Source organism: Apteryx mantelli, chromosome 6, assembly GCF_036417845.1.
Source record: "Apteryx mantelli isolate bAptMan1 chromosome 6, bAptMan1.hap1, whole genome shotgun sequence".
NCBI lineage: Eukaryota > Metazoa > Chordata > Aves > Apterygiformes > Apterygidae > Apteryx > Apteryx mantelli.
The window spans coordinates 37,908,465-37,929,384 of NC_089983.1; the positions used below are offsets into that span (position 1 = coordinate 37,908,465).

General features: G+C 40.9%; 1 protein-coding gene across 8 annotated transcripts in view; it reads right to left on the minus strand.

Annotated features, from left to right (window-relative positions):
• Positions 1-497: 497 nt before the first annotated feature.
• Positions 498-20,920, minus strand: part of HSPBAP1 (HSPB1 associated protein 1) — a 35,870-nt gene continuing 15,447 nt past the window's right edge. For 7 of the 8 annotated variants that reach the window (XM_067299300.1, XM_067299302.1, XM_067299298.1 and 4 more), the window contains 6 exons: positions 20,212-20,396; positions 15,923-16,059; positions 12,749-12,920; positions 4,628-4,711; positions 1,314-1,424; positions 498-1,105 (listed from right to left, as the gene is read on the minus strand). In XM_067299300.1, the coding sequence (XP_067155401.1) occupies positions 548-1,105; positions 1,314-1,424; positions 4,628-4,711; positions 12,749-12,920; positions 15,923-16,059; positions 20,212-20,396 (1,247 nt within the window). In that variant the 3' untranslated portion in view covers positions 498-547. The remainder of the gene's footprint in view (positions 1,106-1,313; positions 1,425-4,627; positions 4,712-12,748; positions 12,921-15,922; positions 16,060-20,211; positions 20,397-20,920) is intronic. The other variant, XM_067299301.1, reaches the window with a different exon arrangement.

Consider the following 20,920-nt stretch of genomic DNA (forward strand, 5'->3'; position numbering starts at 1 on the left):
TGTTACCCCCTCCAGTGTACAGCCTGTTCATCTCTGCATGGCTGCCCCGGAGCAGTTGGATTGCCTCTCTCCACTCCAGCTCTCTGGGGACCTAAGAGTGAGCTTTGGCTTCCAGCTTGAGTCACTCCTCTGCCTGCCTCATGTATGTGCCCTCTTCTCACACAAAAATGTCCACAGATTGGTGGATGATTCACTGATGCTCAGAGTTGTAGCATGTTTTAAAGATCCTATCTATAAAATAAAGTGGAATTACGTTATAGCTGGATACTCTGTTTTGTTTGTAATACTGAGGAACTCTATGACCAAATACTCCTTTCTCTTCCTATCCCTCATTAACAAGTTAGTCGTCTTTCAGCTCAGCTTCATTCTGCCATTTAACCGGAATGTGCTGTAGATCTGGAATAGGTCTGCATTTCCCACTGTGTCTATCTATAGTTAAAAAGCATTTGAAACAAAGAACTGAACCTTTCAATTATTACTGAGCTTAAACCTAGCACGAGGCTGCCACTTGATTTCTTTATTTCAGAAATGATATAGCACTCCAGCATTAAATTCTTGTTCTCTCCAACAGCAGCTGAGCCACTAAACTGATGACATGTGGATTAACCAAACAGTCCAGCAAATCATTGGTAGAAAGGGTTGTTTGTGAGGCATTTGGACTGCCGTCTGAATCCATTTGATTTGCAGGCATTTCACAGTCATTACTCATTACCAATAGCTTCCTGGCACAGTGTAATTTTCCAAAATGTCCTCCTTCATTTCCATGGATAAGATCCCTATAGTCACTTTCAACTGCTCTTGCGTCCATTGAGCTTGTTTCTTGAGACTGCGGTAAAACTTGAATAAGATGAGGCCCAAAAGATATTTTCTGTAACTTTTCTGCCTTAACTGTTGAAAAGTCTGCTTCATGGGTTAGCAATTTGCAGCCCTCTGGTTCAGTGCCAACTTGCCTTTTCCTTCTCTTGCGCGAGGCACTTGTCATTTTCTCTGCACCGAAGCTGCTGGGATGTGCCTGCTCTGACACGCTTGCCTTTTGACACTTGAAATATGCAGAGACTGCTCTATTCAGGTACTGAAGATTGATGTCATGGGATGTTGCCTCAATCTAAGAAAACACCCAGAATACACTCAGTTAAAAGGAGGTATGTCTCAACTCAATGTTGTATGATTATCTTCCCTGAATTACTTTTGGCTATGTGAAGGGAAGGAATTTAAAATTCCTTTTTTTCAGGAGGTAGAAAGACTCACAGGGAGTTAAGCAAAATGGCAGTAATTTCATGCTACCCACTGCTAATGAGAGCAAGAGAGCTTACCTCTGTGGGATTTAGCCACAGATCTGCATCGCTGGGATTTTCTGCTGATTTTATGGCACACACCAGTGTTCGAGTTATTGCTTCTTCTACACGGGCTTCGTGGTCTGCATCCTGCCTCAAAGGAACAGAAAGTGTTTGGAGACAGGGTAGCACTTAGGTCTCTGCAGAAAAGTGGAAGATCTTGGGAAGAGCTAAATGGACGGCCTTACTTTTGAAAGCCATATTAATGTATATAAAGTCAGTGAAAGGCCTTGGGCTTTTGCAGCTCCTTACTCATGTATACAGCCCTCATGTGAGTAATAGCGCAGGTTTTGGTGCAACTACTCATCCGAACAAGGATTTGCAAAAAATAGATTCCAGTGTGTATGTAATCTTTTTCCTTATTAGTGTTCTGTTAATTGAAGCTGGTACTTCAAATTACTATGCAACGTTAGCATTTAATTAAGATATCTGTTTATATGGCTCCTTAGGACTAGGACCATGAAAGTACTTAGCAAATTTTATATCTATATATTATGCCTAATTTAAGTACTTAAAATACAAAGGATGTTAACATCAAGTCAACAAATATCTGGGGGCTAGAGAGGCACAGAAGTGAGTCTTCTGAAAATTCAGGAAATATATTATCATGTGACACTAAGAGAAGCTGATATACTGCTGCAGTCTTAAACATCAGCAGAGGGAAAAACAAATGTTTCCTCTAAAGAAAGCTCTCCTGCAGAACCAAAAACTAAGGCAGTAACTGGCTCTTTGTTTCAGCCCTTCACTTCTTGCATCATCCCATTAAGCAGCTGGGTACTAGCTAGTTTAGGATAGCAAAACAAAACTTCATAGGATTTTTTTTTAGCCTTTTTCACATTTAACTGGGTTCCTTGTATGTGGAGAGGAGGCAATGAGACTCTAAACAAAACGTATGTGATTTAGTTATCTCAATGACAGGTGCCTAGGAGTGGATACATAAATCTGGTCTGGTTTAGGCACTTGGAAGACACACAGGTTTTGGAAGGAAGAAAACCTAGTCAATAGACAGCCCCGAATTGCCTAACTGTGGCTTTAGGAAACGTGTCAAGCAAACCATGCATCTTGCTAGCATGCGTGCTGAAGACAGTAATTCATCCTGAATCTCCAAGTAGAATCTGGGATAGAAGCAGGGGGAAACTGCTCTTAGCATTTTGTGGCTCTGGATGCTCTGCCCGTTAATGGCCTTACATAACAGGCTCCCAAGATGCTAAAAATTCAGAATCTGCATGGGGAAATGATTATTTTTAAGGTGTTGCTCTCCTGGGATTCATCCTGGCCTGTTGAGTAACAGGGTTGCACTGATTGTGTGAATATGTTAGGAAGCAAGGAGTACTTTGAATAGCTCACATCCAGCTGAAAACAACTTCTGCTCTAAAGTCTTGCCAAAATAATTAAGTTTCACTAGGACTATCGATGTTGGCATGATTCACATCTGTCAATATGAAAGCAGCTGGTAACAGCTGCAAGTGAGAGAACTTCTGGATTTGGTAATGGAAGCGACTTCAATACTGTCTTTCAGCATCTATGTCAGAATTTATTTTTATAGATTGTACAACCCAACATCTAACAAACAGTGCCACCATGATCTGCAGGGGTAATATCTGTAAGGAACTTTCATCTGGGTTGCAATGAATACATACAACCCTTTCTATGGCTTATCTTGAATGCTACAATACAATTGATTTATTCACCATAGTCTTTTTTCCCTGTTTGTGGCAGCTTTTAATTTTGGATCACTCATTAGCAAGATCCAACAGACACTCTCCTGCTCCCAATACTATCTATATACAACTACCTGATCCCACTAGGGCCAAACAGGATCTCTGTGACCTTAGCAAGACCCTTCTGACTGGAAAGGCCACAGAGTTTAGTTCCACTCTCCCCCTTCTCGTCTTACAGCCCATAAAATGACAGGAAGAAATGCTATAGCCAACACAAAACCCAGCCACTTGGGAGCTACCAGCCTAGCACAATCCTGACCTGCTCCTCCAGAAGGGGACAATTTGTGAGATGCCGCTTAGGGTGCAAGTTTATGTTGGTGTAAGCATCAAATTTAAGGCAGGCTTCAGTAGCTGCTCTGTAATATCCTTGGAGCTTCCTCTGGCATTGGACATGGTCTGACTCTTACTTAGGGCTCTGTAAGAGCTCAGTGTGGGCTCTGACAGTCTGTTGTTTCTAAATGCATGCTCTCATATTGAAATTTTCTCCATGAGAGACACCCAAGCAAGTCCCTCTACTCTGAAATCACCTGGTTTGAGGGGATGAGAAATGTCTTGTGTAGTCTGAGCAGAAGCTGAAGGGACAAATTCATCCCCCTGCAGATTTTCAGCCTAATAAAAGTGCAAAAAAATGCAATAGCATTTTAGTGAGGCATCTTTCACAGGCCATTTCAAAGAGCCTTTTTTATCAAGCTAGGATTAATGATAAAGTAATCTGAATCAGAAAACCTTCTGGGATACGGAGATGATATCCCTGGAATGCTCCCATGCACACTAGGTAACATGAGCAGGAAAAATTCAAAACTATCACACAGAAATGGGAATTCAAACAGCTGGTGCCACCCCACTCCTATCACATTAATCTGACTTATTTAAATCCTGACTTAGCATTGCATGTAAGCATGTGCTTGAGGTGAAACTGTTTTGTCAAACCCTATTCAACACAATGCCTATTAGTCCATGAGAAGTCAGACATGAAAAGTTTAGCATGTGTTTAACTGCTCACCTGAATGAGGTAAATTTAATATGACTTTTGCTGAATTGCAGCTTCAGATCTGGAACCTCGGAAAATCTTTTTCAAGAAAAACTGCATTGGCAAGGACTCTTCCCTCCCCAGCCTCTGACTACAGCAAATCCAGCAGGGCAGAACCTGCCAGGCAAGGGACAACATGCATCACCCTTGATCCTGAACAGGAAATGCAGCTTGAGTTCTGGGTGGCATCACTTCTGCGCCCACTCATATTCCTTTCAATGTTTTTTATTGAAGACACTTATTTTCTCTCACTTTCTCTTGCAAAAACCTTGAATCAAATGTGCCAGTGTCAAAACATAGCTGTGTTTTAGTGGTGGTTGATAAATGAGGCAGCATGCAAGTCTGCAAAGTGTTCTGGGATCCTTGAGGATAAAAGATGCTATGTAAATGTAAGCTTAAGACCATTAAAACAACTCAAAAACGGCTCTTGAGGTCATTTTATCTGGGACAGGATTATTTATGTGCAACTCGGTGGGTTTCCTACTCTTTAATACACAGAGACACGGAAGTGCTACATCACCATGACACAAAAGGGCACATACCAGTTCAATCCAAGAGTTTATGCTGACAGTGACAGGGTCAATGGATTCCACATAGTGCCACCAGTGCCTTGGAACAAGCAGGACCTGGAATCAAGAGACATCACATCTGAGTATCAGCAGCAGCCAGCAGAAGACAGTGATTCACTCGGGGCGATGGGGATGCAGAGGCAGAATGAGGCAAGGATAGGAGTTGGGGATGGGTGGTGATCTTTATTTCTCTTTTCTAAAGAGCCTTCTCTCAAGCCTAAAATGTCCCCTCCCTCCTCCAGTCATATCAATATCTAGTTATATGAGAAGTAGACATGATCCAGAACTACTACTCATCTCAAATCTTCTCATGTGGAGTAAGACTGTGAGCTCCTAACTGTTCTAGATAGGCAAGGTCCTGCTGTATGAAGGGATTGCAGCTGGTGTAGCAGTAGAGCAGGGCTTTAGAGAAAGTCTCATCTAAGCCAAGTAGTCTTTTGTAGACTCTCCAATTGAGCAGACTTCCTAACTTCTTTAGAATGGCTGCCAGCTGGCTTCACCAAAAGTCAGTATCCTAATGCTCATCTAGGTGATTAACAATGTGTAGTTGCAATTTTGGTAAATACTTACCTATATGAAACTTGTCAATTTTAGTAGACATGCTTTTAAAAGAAGGTATCCCAGAAATTGTGACAATCTAGTTTAGATCAGGGCCTTACAACTATATCAGGATGATAGATCTTACATAAAATTGATTCTAACCCTTGGCTTTTATGGTACAAAGACATTAACGTTGTTTTGATGATATAGTACAAACTTTACAGATCAGTGAACATTAGATTAACACAGAGCTATCAAGAAAAGCATAAAGACAGTTTTTGACAGGGAATGAAAATGGTCAGAGATGGAAAAAAATACTTCAGAAGGGGGAAAGTAAAGTAGTGATCTGTATCTGAATCACAGCTTTTTTCCCCCTCCTCCTTTCTCCTTGGTAGACGCACATTACTTATAAGGATGTCCTGCTAGCTAGACAACCTGCCTAATCAGAAAATGTCTGTGCCGGAAACAGTGACTGTGGCCCTAATCCTGCAAACACACAGGACACTCAGAGTAAGAATTAATTTTGGACCACAGGACAAAATGCTTTTCACAGGTTTCAGTTTAAATCAAGCACAAAAAAAAAAAAAGCAGTGGACCTTTAAAAGCCCCAAACAATTAGAACCTCTATTTTAATCCAGTACAGTATACAAAATAGAGAAGGAAGTAATTGAGAGAGAGGAGGAAAAAACAACTCTGCTGTTGGTGGCACAATATAGGCCTGCCATTAAACAAACCAAACCCTTGCTTAATTAGATGTAGTTACAAACATCAAAAGCAATTAGCCATGTTTGAAACTACTAGCAATGGATCACACTACTTAATGTGATATCTAGTTATCCAGGATGTTTTTGCAACTTTGAGATGCTGTCAAACAAGGCAGGATTTAGCTACAAATTTGAACATCACCAAGACAGGCTGTTAAAAAAGACACTGAAAAGACAGAACTGAAAGGCAGAATAGTAGAAAACACATGGGTTTGCAGACACGCACACACCTTAATGTCACACACATCAGTACAGAGCTCAGGTTTAACCAATCTCAAAATATGCACAGCAGATCAGTCTGCAGAGGGCCATTACTTAAGAAAAAACACTGACAATTATTTATTCCTCACATCTAAAAGTGCATGAAACCCTCCACAGACTGAAGCCAAAACATGGTTTCTACACTGAACAAGCTTCAGGGTATCACTTCTATCACACAAACATACGCTTTGTTTAATCAATAGTGTAGTTGCATTGGCTGCAGCGGAATTATCTGTGAGCAAACGTTTGCCCACATATCACTGACTGCAGAATCATATGGGTGGAAAAATGAAGAAGGCTCATATCTTACCTTGTGCTCTTTTTGTTAAAGAAGCTGGGTGCTCCCTTATGATGGGACTCAATGAGGAAGCCTGGAAAATTTTGCTATACAGTAGGAGTAAGTATAGTTTCTCAGGTAATTGCCTATTTCCAACAGTTGGGTCCTTACTGTAAGACTTGCATGGGAAGACTGAGTTTGCAACATGCTGGAGATGTGGCTGTAGGTGCTAGGCAATGGGGGTATGGTGCAGAGGTAGTACGTAGTAGGGGAGCAAGAGCAGGAGATAAATCCAGAGAAGCATGTAAATGCTTCAGTAAGAGGGGCGGTCTGGAAAAACAAGCTGGAAATTAGGACTGGAACCTGCTGGCTTGACACAATGCTTATGCAAAGTGGAGACAGAAGTGCTTTGGAAGGAGGAGGTATAATCAGGAGTAAAATGTGTATCCCCCCAACGAGTCCAGTCTCCTCAAACTGAAGAGGAGGAACTTGGTTTTGGGAGAGACTGATCTGATTTTACTTCCTAGCAGTTTGAGGGCAATAATTGCAGAAGCTGTGTATTTCTGTATCTGGCACTGTTTGATGCAATTTATAGAGGAGCTACAGAGCTGTGACTGTAAGAGGCAAAATAGGTACCATAAAAATAAAAAGGGGAAAGCAAGCTTATGCTTGTTAAAATAAGGATTTATGGCAGTGAGAAAATTGAAATTATCAAAAGGCAAAAGGGCTAAAACTTTAAGGAAGATGAAGAAATGAGAAAAGGTAATTAAAAAATATAGCTGGCAAGGGAGCAGCAGAACTTAGCTGAACACAGAAAATAATCCTGCAAAGAGAAAAATAGAGTAGGATTCTTCATGGATCTAGCTTTGCAAGCTAGAAGCAAAAAAAATCTGTCAACTCCACAGTAAAACAAAACAGACTTCCATATATTTATGAAAATGGGATATAAATTTAACTACACTTTAAACTACATTTCAATGGGAAATGTGGAAGTAAATCACACTGAAATGAAAAAAAATGTAGCAAGCAGATTTTACAAGGGAAAAGTGAGGCACAAAAGCAGGACAGAATGATTCCAAGCTAAGAGAGAATTCTGTTAGCCTGCTTTCTCCTCAGTACAACTATCTGCATGGGTTGGAAAGATCTAAACAGCAACCAATCAGATAATTTTCATATTTAGGCTAGTGATGGGCAAATATAGCAGATGAAGTCAAAGTAGGACAGAAATCCCAGAAAACATGAAATGAAATCCTAGACTGTAAGAGGAGAAAACACAAGAGAATAGTCAGGAGAGTAAGTGGAGCAATGCTGAAGACTTGTACAGCACAGAGAACATAACAGGTTTAAATTCTCAATGGAAATGATTAACTTGATACAGTGCAAAGGTAGAGCAAAGGTGGAATTGCCTCAAAAAAGAGAGAGAGTACCCTGAAGAGAAATATGTATCCCAAGAAATTCCTGATAATTAGAAAAAGATGCTTGGGTAACTGCCTAGGAAAAGGAAGGACCAAAGAATGAGTGTGATGGGAGGAAAAAGGTGGTGGGTGGTGGTGGCGGGGAAAAATCGCTTGCATCCGTGGCAATGAAAAAGAAAAATGCCCAGCTAGCTCTGCTGTTACAGTACTCTCCTCTCAGTAAGCCCCGAGCTGAGGTTTGGCAGCAGCATGTGAGAAGCACTCTCTGGGGTCCTGATGCCCCAGTCAATGCCCTGGCCTGGTGGGTCCCCAGCTCCTAGAAAGGAGCTTCTCTGCCAAGCTCCTGCCTTGCTTAAGATCTGGCACATTCCCCCCCCCGCTGCTGAAACATAGAGCCCATGGCCACTCGAGGCAGAAGTACCCTGGGGAGAAGCCCTCTGAGCAAAAAGGGAATTAATTGGGTTGTTGGGGAACTGGGAGAAGGTCGCGGAACAGGCGGGACAGTAGACTCAGGAACAAGCAGGCTTGACTTTTGGGGGAGTGCCTGTAGGGCTCTGTGTGCACTGCAGGCTAAGCTGGGTGTGTGGTGTGTTTTTTGTTGTTGTTGTTGTTTTAATAACCAGTAATGGTCTAAGCTCCACTCCTGAACTTCTCTACCTCTTCTGTGATGGAGATGATAGTTCTGGTAACCAGAAGATCAGTCAGGCTCTCTGCTGTGTTGAATAGAGCCTTCGCTATGGACTGGTTCAGGGCCAACTCTGTAGTCTCACACATGAAAATACTCTCTTCCTTCCCCACCTCCCCAAAGAAGAGTTATCAGCCATACACTACACACAGTGCCACTGACAACTCTGAATTCTCCTTTAACTAAAATCATTTCAACTCTTCAACAAAAGCAGTTTTTCACTGCAGTCCCTTTAAAAAAATTTTATATACCCTGAGCCGGAACACTTTATTGCCTTTTTAAAAGTTTCAATTACTACATTTCCTGACTTACTACATCTTTCTTCACATCACTTATTTCTCCTGATGATTGAGACTGGGTCTGTTGTGCTGTTCCCCACTTTGAGGCCAATTTGAAGTTCTCATCCCCCCTCCACTTTTTTTTTTAAAGGTTGCACACACAGGTAAATCCCTGCCTGACCTCATGAACATTTTTGCTTGCATAGGACTGTATCAGAAGTCAGAGATCTGCTTACGCTGTTGCAAGCTCTGGCTGCTGAGCAGCATCCCATAGTGTTACTTACTGCAGTAAGAGCACAAAAAGCGAAAACCTTGCTGCTGTACGCAGGAACTTAGTGATAGTTGTAGTTGCAGATACAGGTTTAGTTTGAGACGTGTTTCTTTAGACGTTTAGAAGGCAGGCAAGAAAAAGTAAGCGAGGAGAAGTTCTGAGCAGAAGCCAACAGTGAAAGGCAGAGACAAGTAACCAAAAATGTTGGTAACTTTTTTTTTTTTTTTAATTATTCTTCCTATACCCTGATAATGTTTAAGGCTAGAAGTCTTCTTTCTCAGATTTGATGGGCCTTTGAGTACTAGGCTGGCTCAATGAGGCCTTTCCTCATATCTCAGGTGCCTGGAGTTTCATTGCAGCTCCTCTAGCACACAGGGTCACGAAGTGACAGAGCAGGCTGCAGGGCCCTGATGTCCACTGCCCCTCCTGTTTAGGACGGTGAGAGAGAAGTGCATTTCTCACATGAGCCTAAGCTATATGGTGCCTGCCCTCCACTAGGAGGGCAGATAAGTGGAGTCTTCATGTGTCTACCTTCAGACAAGCAGAGATGCACTTTTTACAGTTTTTTTTCTACCATTGTCTAGTGACTTGAAGATGGATTAAGAGAAAGATGGACTAAGAACAATTACATTAGTGAGCAGGAAGGAAGCAAGAATCAGGTGAGAGATGGGGCAGAGGAGAGAATGATCAATGATTTTGAATTTATATAGCATCTCAGTTTTTCACAGCCTTTTCAGGTAGGATTCATCTCACCTATTTTTAATAATCAAAAAGTTAAGCATCTACTTGCGTAGGCTCCTTTTACAGCCTGTGCAAAAAGACAAGATGGGATGAATGTTTCTGCAGGATTCTAATTGTAGAAGACAAGCAGGATGAATTGCCCTGTAGAGGTGCCAGGTTCTTCCCACTCATGACAGGCAGGACATCTGTCCTGGAAAGGGTTTAAGTTGAGGGTGATGGATCCTACTCTAACTCTCCTAGCCCCTGTCCCAGAGACATGAGGAAAGGTAAAGAAAGGGTGGAATATATTAAAATGGATGTGTTTTGTCCTGTTTGCAGTCTTTTAAGCAGTATTTTGTATTTGTGAAAACAATCAAGGTATTACTAGAAATATGACATAATCTATGAACAAATAAAATACTAATGCTTTGGGTGAACACCCACCAGTTTGGTGAATACAAATTCACCAGCAGTCAGCCTCCTGCTCCATACTTACCATTCAACCTTGAAACCATCACACAGGTGACCAGGTCCAGATGTTTACAAGGAGTCCCTACCTTTGTGTGAAACAACTTGACCTTGCAACTTGGTGAATGTAGTCATATACAGCTGCAAATCCTAGAACTACATAGCTGCCTATTTAAATAAGTTAGATGTCTAAATGTTACCATAATTTCTATCCAGAATAGATCATTAGTGTATAACCAGGAGCTGCATTAAGACCTCTGTGGAAATTCAGCCTGCAGCCACTGGTCAAGTACAGAATGAAACCTTATAAAAACCTAGAGTTGTCAGCCAACTATTTAAATTGATAACAAAGATTCACCTCTGAAGAATACAGTGAAAGGACACAAAGAATGCAATCAAAGTATGCATTATGCATTGGTACAATGTTATACAGAGGAATTCTGCTTTGAAGCCTTAAATGGTTGTATAAAACGGTTTATAGCAAACACAATGAGACATGGCGACCAGAAGGTGGCATTAGACACATTAAGTTTTCGATATTCAAAGCTGTACTCACCCTACATGCAGTTCCTCTACTGAATACCTAAGAACACCTTTGTCTTTATTTTTAAGCCTGGTATTGTTACAATATCTAATCCAAAACATTCTGCTTGCTCTGGGAAGGAGTGGAGATGCTGTAAGTTATTGCAGAGCAAAGCTGGCTGCAAATCCTTAAGTAATTGTATTAATTCTATCTGAAAGCCAAAACTGAGCTTGTATCAAAATCATTATTTAGGGATCCTCTCTCTCATTAACAGAGGAATTCTTCTTAGTTATTCCTTTCCTCTCCATCAAACAGCAGCAGTTCCCAGCCAGCTGCCCCAGAAGCTTCTGGATGAGAAGCTGGAAAGCACTGCCCAAAACGTGCTGATAAAATGGATGAAGGCAATACCTCACAGCTCCATCATTGCCTACATTACTTTCTCCCCAGAAATCCAAACAGTGTCTCCTTCATGGCAATACAGAGAACCTGTATTACTGAGCTGTCTCAAGACCTTTATTCCCAGCAAGATTAATTTGTAATTGCTGTAAGCCTAATTAAAATTAAGACCATATTAAAGTTCACTATCATACTTGATCATTCCAATGCATATTATAAATTGAAATAGTGTTGGGGATCATAGATAATGCAGCAGTGCTGAATGGATGTGGCATTTTTATCAATAGTAAAAATTTGTTCTTTGTGCTTTTAATTATTAAACACTGTCACCTTACAAAGTGCAGATGGCAAAATTAATCATTTTGCTTTAAGAGTATGACTAGAAGTTAATGTATTGCAAACAATGAAGAGTCGATCACAGATTCCCTTCCATTTGCAACGGTGCAAGCAGAACATACAGTTCCCAGTTGATAGACATCATCCTCTTGTTGGAAACTACTACCCTGTTCCAATGCCAGCTCACAGGACTGCTCCCCACTGTCTCCCCCAAATTAGCTGGATTAGCAAAACTCTATTTTTTAACTGCTGAAGGCAGCTGGGTTTGTCAACTAGGAGCTAGAGAACACTCACACAAGTCACTGAGCTGGCAGCTCAGAAGAGGTGACAACATCTGGCAGGAGAACGGTGAAAAGGTGCTAGAAGTGGCAATCCCATTGTCTTACACAGTTGGAGCAATGCACATCGGGAGTGTTTTACAAGGACACGTACAGCTGAATGAATGGAAAAGGGTAATTCAGGCTCTAAATACAGACTATGTTGATTAAATAAGAGAAGGACACTATTAATGGCAGGAGACCAAGAATTAACATTCCTGAGTCCTGCCCCCATTCTGCTGCTGACTGCCTGTGTGACTTGAGCCAGGCACTTTTAACTGGACTTTCTCAGTAAAACGGGGTTAATAATATCCTTACATCCTTGTAAAGTACCATGAAACCTCTGGATGGTGTGCACTTTAAATGCAAGTATCATCACTATAAATATTCAGCTATTAAAGCAACAAGTTGGGCCAATGTTCCCTGGTGAAGGTTATTCCTCACTATCAAAATATAAATGAGTTCCTTTGCTGGCTCTGCATGCTCGTTAATCAAATATATTTTATGCAACATACAGGTTTCAGAGTAGATAGGTTAGAGTACTGCTCGAGAAAGTTTTCAGTCCTTTAAAGCAGATGGAATTGGGGGCGACTGCAAGAATTGTTATGGAACTGGGGAGCCTACTGAATTCTCCAAATGTTTGCAGTTTTTTGTGTAAAAGGCTAGTAAAATAATAACTAGGTTATTAAGAAAGTTCCTGTATCGAGAGAAATGTATCAAGCATGATTGCAAAATGTAGAGGGACAGAAATATAGTCAATCTGTTATGATTTCCTAACCCTTAGCAATATAAATCATTTACTAAAAGCTTTAAAGTAATGTAAAGTATATATGTGAATGGTACCTGTCCTGGACTGAGTGTAACCATATGGGCTGTTGCGTTCCTAAACTCAGGAAAGCGTTTCAGATCAGGATTGGCAACATTGACTTTGCTGAATACGCTGGATTCCTCATAAGGGATCCTAGTGGGATAAAGGAAACTGGTGTCACCAGGTGGGAAGAGGTGCCATCTTTTCCTGAAAATAGAGGGAAGATAAAAATGTATTTAGTGCATGTCAGTTATAGCTAAGAACTAAAGGCAATAGCAAGGTTTTCAATAAAACATAAATCTGCCTCACTGTGTGAATCTCCTACGCAGTGAGAACACAGGCAGTGCTTGCAGGCTGTCTACTAAAAGTGTTTTTAAAACATTCCACTTTTTAATTTTTTAACTGAAAAAATTAGAGCTTCTCACCAATTATTTTTAAAAGGCAGATAAAATAAAATTTAAAAAAAGCTCCTCCATCTGGTTCTTCCTTCCTCCCTTTTGCAGAGCAACATGCAGCATTTACAGATGCTCAGAGACCCATTAAAAACCTGGCAATTGTCCTACGAACCAAGAAAAACAGTTTCATCAGGGACAACATACTTTTGTTCACTGAATGAATAGGTGCAGTACCCCTGTTTGTTTTAAAAGGAGGGCACTGTGTGTTTATGATGGTAATAGTGAAGGAGTATGAACTTGATCTTTTGTTTCCTATCATCACGTGCATTACTCATGTTCATCTATTAGCCACAAAACCCTCATTCTTGGTAAAACTCACCTTGAGGCTCCCATGCCACAGTTATGACAACAGCATAAAATCAGAGAGATCCACAGACATAAGCATTCCAAAAAAAACAATTTTTCTAGTGTTGTCAGCAACCACCTGTTGAAACTGTGGCTTGTGTGAGCCACTGGCATTGAGAACCCCCTCGGCAACCACCAGCTCAAGGACAGGGTGGTTCTGCTTACGAGGGCACTCTTGTGCCAGGCTGTTTTCCTGTGTGACCAAAGGAACAGGTCTACACACCACAGTGCAGGGCCAAGCGGAAAGGAAGGATGGACTCTGTCCTCAAGAGCGAATCTCTCTCTTTTGTTTACATGGATCAGTGCAACAGAGACCCATGCACTGAGCAGTGGAAAAATAAAGGCAGTACTTTGCAGCACGGTTGGACAATTTGTGCAGCTCACCTCTTGGTTTCAGGCTCTAGCTAGGTCTTTTCTTTTTGTCTCTTTCCTTAGTACTCACTCCTTGCTTTTTGTCTACTGCTTCTGGTTGTCAGTTCTAAGTCAGATCCGAAAATGAGAGAAAGGCAGCCACATGGCACAAAACCTGAAGAGACAGGAATAGCAGGATAGCCAGAACTGCAGAAATCAGCACAGATGGAAGTGCCACAGGCCGCTGATGTTTCTTGGTAATTACCAAAGCGTTTGCTGGCTGAAAACTCAATAAATAGTTGGCCTGAAATCCAAGCTCTATTGCAATTTTAATATTTGCCCTCCAAAGCAGATCCTCAGGAGAATGACTAGGTTAGGAGGCTCATGGGTTAATCCTGCAGGCTCATGATAAAGCAATACCCCGAAGCAAAAAATTATTAAGAAGCCTGAGGGATGCAAGGAGGAAATTCAAGATAGCAACAAAGGGCTAAGGAGTGGTCCCTGACTTTCCTGCAAAGGCAAATCTATTTAAGTTCAGCATAAGCTTATTTTCTGTTGCAAAGCCCATCTTGTTTGTGAGTCTCCAAAGGCGTTCTTTCTGCTCTGAAGCAGCACAGGATTCACAAGCTTGTATAAGTTTGCGATCTATTTATAGGTTTTGCTCTAAAGAGGAAAACAACTTTGTCTTTTCAGGCCACAAAAAGGCTTTAGGCTTCTTTCTCTGAGAAGAGCAAGGATTTTGGTCTATCAGAGGAGGGGGGAGTGCCTTGGTAAGGCAGGCAAAATTGCAACACGATCCTAGCACTCTGGCTCAAGTTCAACACCTGAAGGTAGAGATCAAAAAGGCAGGGCGGGTGTCAGGTCTGCTGGATTACTGTACTTAGCACACCCACTATTTAGGCAGATCCTTAGAAGACATTTAAGCACATAAGCCTCATGGTTTTCAGTGAGATTTTTGGTTCCTAAATATACTTAAGTGTCTGGACTTCAGTGCGTAATGCTTACTAATGTGATCTGAAGTCCGTGGGACTGGCTGCAGCAACAAGTAGGATGCTGAGTGGGGCTTCCAGACTGTCTCTGCTGCCCTTTCCACCTGAGAATCTCAAGGCTATTTACAAAAATGAATGAAAACCCACCTGAGAGCTAAACAGAATTACCCTTCTTACAGATAAGATGATGAAAAATGCATTTGCCTCAGGCCTTTAAGCCAGTCAATCTGTTGCAGAGCCCAGCATGGAAGCCAGGCTTGCCTGACTTCCAGTCCTGCACCTTAATCACAACGCAACCATGATTTTACTGTTTTATAAATCACACCAGAGTAATTAACCACATTAAAATCCCACTGGCAAATTATTCCTTCCCTTATATACTATCAGACCTAAGAAAAATACATGCAACTTCCTTTGTTACACTAACGTTAACAGAATCAGCCTAAAAAAATGAGGCAAATATGCAGGGAAAGGAGGAAAAAAAAAAAAAAAAAGGAAGGGGAAAAAAACCAGACAGTTTGCCAACAGGCAGAAAGAAATGGCAACAAAGACACACGCCCCAAAAATGAGTTTGAAGCTTCAAGTGTCCGTTTTAAGTTTGCTCACAGTTGGCTGCTCCCATCCTGATGTTCCCCTTTTAAATGAATTCTAGCAGGCTATTAGAAGCTCTTGCACAGAGAATATCATAAAGCTGAAAGTGATTTATTTCTATCTTGTTTCTGTTTTTTTTTTTTTAAAAACTCTTTATCTCCTAATTCCAACTTCCCAAATTCATAACCACTAGGAGGGTTAGAATATTTATTATTGGACACACATAATGCACAGATTAGGAAGAATATTCTTCCTCAAATAGAAGAAAATAAAATTACATTGGCGTAATAAAATTACACTCAAACTCCAACCTTCCAAATTTCTGCCATTTCCTATAGAACAGCTTTGATATTCTTCAATCATTGATAGCTGAGCAAATTAAAATAATCAGGAGTTAGAACTACTATTCAAGAGTGCAGAACTAACACTCCTTCTAGCACTGTATAGCTTTCCTCTGTATAACACGGGTATTTGTTACCTTCCCTGTACTTGTAACACTAAATTGCAGCCGTAAGAGTCCAAATGGCACGGAGTGTTTGCTCCTTCAGAACCAATCCACAGTGTGCTCTCTTTTCCACTTCTTCCAGGAAACCCAAAGTCAGACCACTTTATATCCTACAGCAAAGAAAAGGTTATTTACGTAAGCAGTTAAACTGTTTCACATCTTACTGTCAGTTCTCTGGTCCTCTTGTGTTCTCCCTCCACCTCTCCAGTAGCTCTTTATCTTCTTCAGCTGTTACTCCTAGGTGGGAGTTTCTGCTCCCCTTCCTGCAAAGTCCTCCTCTCCAGCAGGATTTCTTCTGCTTTCCCAGCCTGACTGCGCAGAGTCCCAGATCTCTGTCTCCAGTTCTCATCCCAGTCTTTCGTATCACTCGAGTTACCCTGCTTGTGCTACAGAAGGACTGCCCAAGCACTCTGTGGCCACACAGGGCTGCTTCTCCTTCTTTTTAAACCCTCCTTTTTTCCCCACTCTTAACCATATCCAACCAAGCTCAGAATTGCTCAATGATAAATTCTGATATAAGGCATTTCAAAAAAGGGAGGAAGAAAGAAAGGAATGACAAAATCCCCACTCCCCTTTTCAAACCAGTTTCATAATCCATGTGGCACAGTTGCTCTGTGTCTCATTACTCCTGAAAGCCTTGTCTCAGCTTTCTCCATGGATCCTGGAAACACAGATTATAGCCCATTTCTGACCCAGCGGCATGTCGGTTTTTGTAAGTTCCTTATTGCATAACGGACACATTCTGCTCTTGCCTTCGCAATTGTGGAGGCAGTGAACTTAAAAGCAACTCGATTGCACGGGGGAAAAGGGCAGAACATGTGTGCATCTATTATGAATACGATCCTGGAGCTTTCCGGTACATTGATCCTCCCCAAAGCAATCCCCCGGGGATGAGAGCTGGAATGAGAGACAGGGAGGTATTGCTGGGATAGTCCAGGAGATCGACCAGCTTTTGCAGACTGGCTCTGCCTAGCTCGGATAAAGCTTTCCCACCTTTCTACAGCTCACCCTGCAACCTGCAGAGCCCGTTCACATGTGTATTGGAAAGCATGTCAAGTGTACCAGCCTGAGCTGCTGTGGCCTTTTGGCTGAAGCTCCAGCCTGAGCCTTAGGAAGCCGAGATTCAATTCCTGGCTTACTGATGGTCTCAGGCAAATCACTGCATCTCTGAGATTTATTTTTTTCCATCTTGAAAAGGAAGATAATGATATTTGTTCAATTTCAGAAAAGCACTCTCAGGGTCACTCACATCACCTAATTTTAGGAACCTAATTTAAACTTGGCCCCTGCTCTTGTCAAAGCTCTCTCCATCACCCCTTGGAACAGCCTCCCTCCTTCATTGTCTATAAAGAGAAAATAGGTGTCTATTCTCCTAATTTAAGTATGTAAGCTGGCTGCTTGCAGACTGGTGGGTGACTATCCCTTTTTAAGATCTATGGATGAGGAAAACTACAGTTAGACATTATAAGAATGACTTCACCATGACTCTGTATTAGAGAACCCTCAAAATGAGTGATAGCCTTCCCAAAAATTAGGTATTGCTAAAGATTTTAAATTTCAGAGCTATTGATTTTAAAGGTATCATTTGAAAAAAAATGCAGAAGTCTAATATAAACATTTGTCAAAAGCAGCAAGAAATCAAAAAGCAAAAGTTGCTTCTATAGATTTCAGCAGCCATAAAATTTAAAATCCAATACAACTATTTCAGTGATAAAGTTAAGTGTAATATCGTCTCTACACTTTAATCTCACACCCAAATAGTTTTTGTATTTTGTTACAATTTAAGTGGAAAGAAAGCACACATAATCAATATTAGATTTAAAAGAACTTTTTGAAAATGCTGCAGCTGTAGTAAATAGTGGAAGCGATTATGGGTAAAATAGTTTTTAACCAATGAACTGAAAAGGAACTGGTAGGATTACTGGAATCCTGTCACAATGGGCTCCTTTTCTACAATAAAAAGCCATAGCAAGAAGAAATGCACTAAAAGGTGTTCCAACCATAACAGATGGCACATTACTTGTGAATTATATTTATTTCATTTGCTGCTTATAATGAAGTTAATCTGTACCCGTATGTCACTTTAAAAGGTCTCATTTCTATTTAAACTTCATGCATATATCTTGCTTCTGATTTATACCTCAAATTCTGTAATGAAATATCAACTGAACAAAAAATGTAAGATGCTAGATACTGCTCATAGATTAGACTAATGGAATCATTACCTTAGCCCACACAACTGTAAATGATAAACAGTGCAATCTAAATTTCAAACAACTTCTAAATGGCCCTATTAATCACTATAAATAACAGTGCAGTTGGCCTTCTTTTCCCCTTCAAGTCACCTTAGATAAATCTAAATAAAATCTACAATGAAAAAAAGGGGTTACCATCAAATTCATGCAAGAATGAAAACTTCTGCACAGAATTCTTTTGGCTGATATAAATTGTGTAGCAGTGTTTCCAAATCCATACAAGTCTGGAGCTGATGCATTTCACTTCCACGCCTGTGAAACTGGCAGATGACATACACCATATTTGCTTGCATAACACTATTGATTTTTTCCTTCCCAGATTTTGCTTTAAAAAAAATCCATGGCATAACCATTATGCGTGTCTGTTCTAAAATTACAGCACAATCTGTTGCTTGTTATAGGTCAGGTGACGAGGTTGTGGCGTGGTACTTGCACACAAACGCAATTCTTAGAGCCTCAATTTTGTACTTGAATAGGGGCAAGGGGAAGAAGGAGGCGCAGGAAAATGGTTGTTTCCTTCAAGTATGCTTTTATTGACCGGACGAAGCAGCAGGCTATTCAGGTCTTTTAAGCTGCTATTATCCTCACGGTCTTATGCCATAAAGCAAGGGAAAATGCTGTCTATTGAGGCAGGAAGAGAGAAAGCCAAGGCAGGACCACAGATAGGGGAAGTCATTCAAAGATTTGGGGAAGCCCGAAACACCACTGGAGCTCTGAACTTAGTTGAAAGAATGCAACCCAGTATCAGAGTTGTGCAGCCCAAGTTATGGGAACCTACTCAAGTGTTCAGTGTGCTGCAGAAGGGAGGGGGGAAAAAGGTATGATGGCCTCTGTGCCCAAACCTTACTCTCTAACCCATGGAAAAAAGGGAAAGGAGACAGTGTGAAAAACATTAAGCACTGAAAAATATTGATTTTACTAGTATAAAAGAATAAAATACATATAAGGAGCACAGAAAATGCTTTCTGAGGAAAAAATTAATTCAAAGGGGCTTATCAGTTCATGCTCCCTGCCATTCTGATGATACAGTATTTGCAGAGAATTATGATTCCATCTTCACATTTGAAAGTGTGGAAATGAGTAAGGCTTCGTTTACTATTCCTTCTTCACAACTTAATATAAAATATACCTTTTGTTTAGCTGTCCTTAATTTTTCCCTTTTACAATTTGCAAGGAGAAGCCGCAGGGATGTAGATGAACCAATACATTGAAATAGTAGTTAGCCTTAGAGGAATTAAAAGAAAAACACAGCTGTGTGTCGGGCATTTGGAAATTACCATAGATCATGTACTTCCATGGTCAGTTACTTCATATGTTATATTGCCTCCATGAACAATCAAGGTATAATAATCCTGCAGACTCAGAATTTCTCCCCGTCAAACAGTTAATCTAAACATTTTAAGGGACTGTGCTACTTGAGAAAATGAGCCACAGGAGAAAAATACGGAGTAAAACCACACCGCAGCCTGTTGCTGCTAGTGACTCCATCCCACCCAGCACAAGCTTCCTCCTGAGTGGAGCTGTATGGAAGCTAGTGCAACCTCATTCATATACAAGATGGATCTGGGGTGGCAGCAGGGTCTAGTGTTTGCAACATGCTAGACCTGCCAGCTGCCTGTCATCTCAACGAACTATTCCCACCTCACTTTCAGACCTTCAGAAGAGGTTCGGGAAAGATGTTCAGCTGCCAAGGTCATAAACGTGACCGGTGTTCCCTGACCCTGCTCCCAAAGGCCTTCCTCCAGTCACAGAATGATGCATGGCTAAATGGGAAGGGCGTGCTGCTAATTTAAATAATTTGTTTTGTTTTTTGTGCTATTGTTTTTAGGCATGTAAGGAGACCCAGAAGTTTAGATGGCTGCCCCTTGGTACTAGTTCTCTATTAGACTGAAAGTTAAGTAATAGCTTTTATTTCAAAATTTTAAAATAAATGGGGATTGCAGTAGAGGTTTTAAAAGCTATCATTTGCAGTGATTAAACTGGAAAGAGGTAATATTAATGGTTTACCTGGAAAACTTCTTCCTTGTGTTCAAATAACCTGGCAATGTATTTGTAGTCAGCATAAGCCCAATATTTGGAGTATTCATAACAACTGAATGGTCCAGAGAGGCAGGAAGGCTGTCCACAACTCCAAGCCAAAAACTCTTGAAGTGTAGCCTCCACATAGCTACACCTGGTTTCAAACTGGGGAACTAGAGCAACGTAAGAAAAGCCAAATATTACATGAGCACTGAACACAGAACCAATAAAAATAATATGTAGTTTCTCTCTCAAGTCTGGTTAAATGCAGCATGAAATCTGAAGTGGAACTTAGGTGGCTTGTCTCTGGTCTATTAAATGGTTCTCATCACCTAATTCATAATTAATGTCTGAGATTATTGCTTTTTCATTAAGGTTTAAGTGAATGACTGTTACCTTGAATCTGCTGTGAGCTAAGAGTACACAAATAGTTACTGTTGCTCATGTGCAAGGCACCATAAAGCACAGTAACTCATTCATACATCCAAGTTCCCTAAACAACTTATGCTTTGCTTAGTCTCTCTTCTTAAATGTGAGCTACAAATGTGCACACAAGTATTTGCCTGCCCTTCATTTTGTCTCCACGGATTTTTGTAGATGGACATGTTCATCTTTCCTTCTTCCACCTAAAGCAATAACTAAATCAGCACAGTAACATTTGGGAAGCAAACTGTGGAGTCACACTCATGTCAATGAT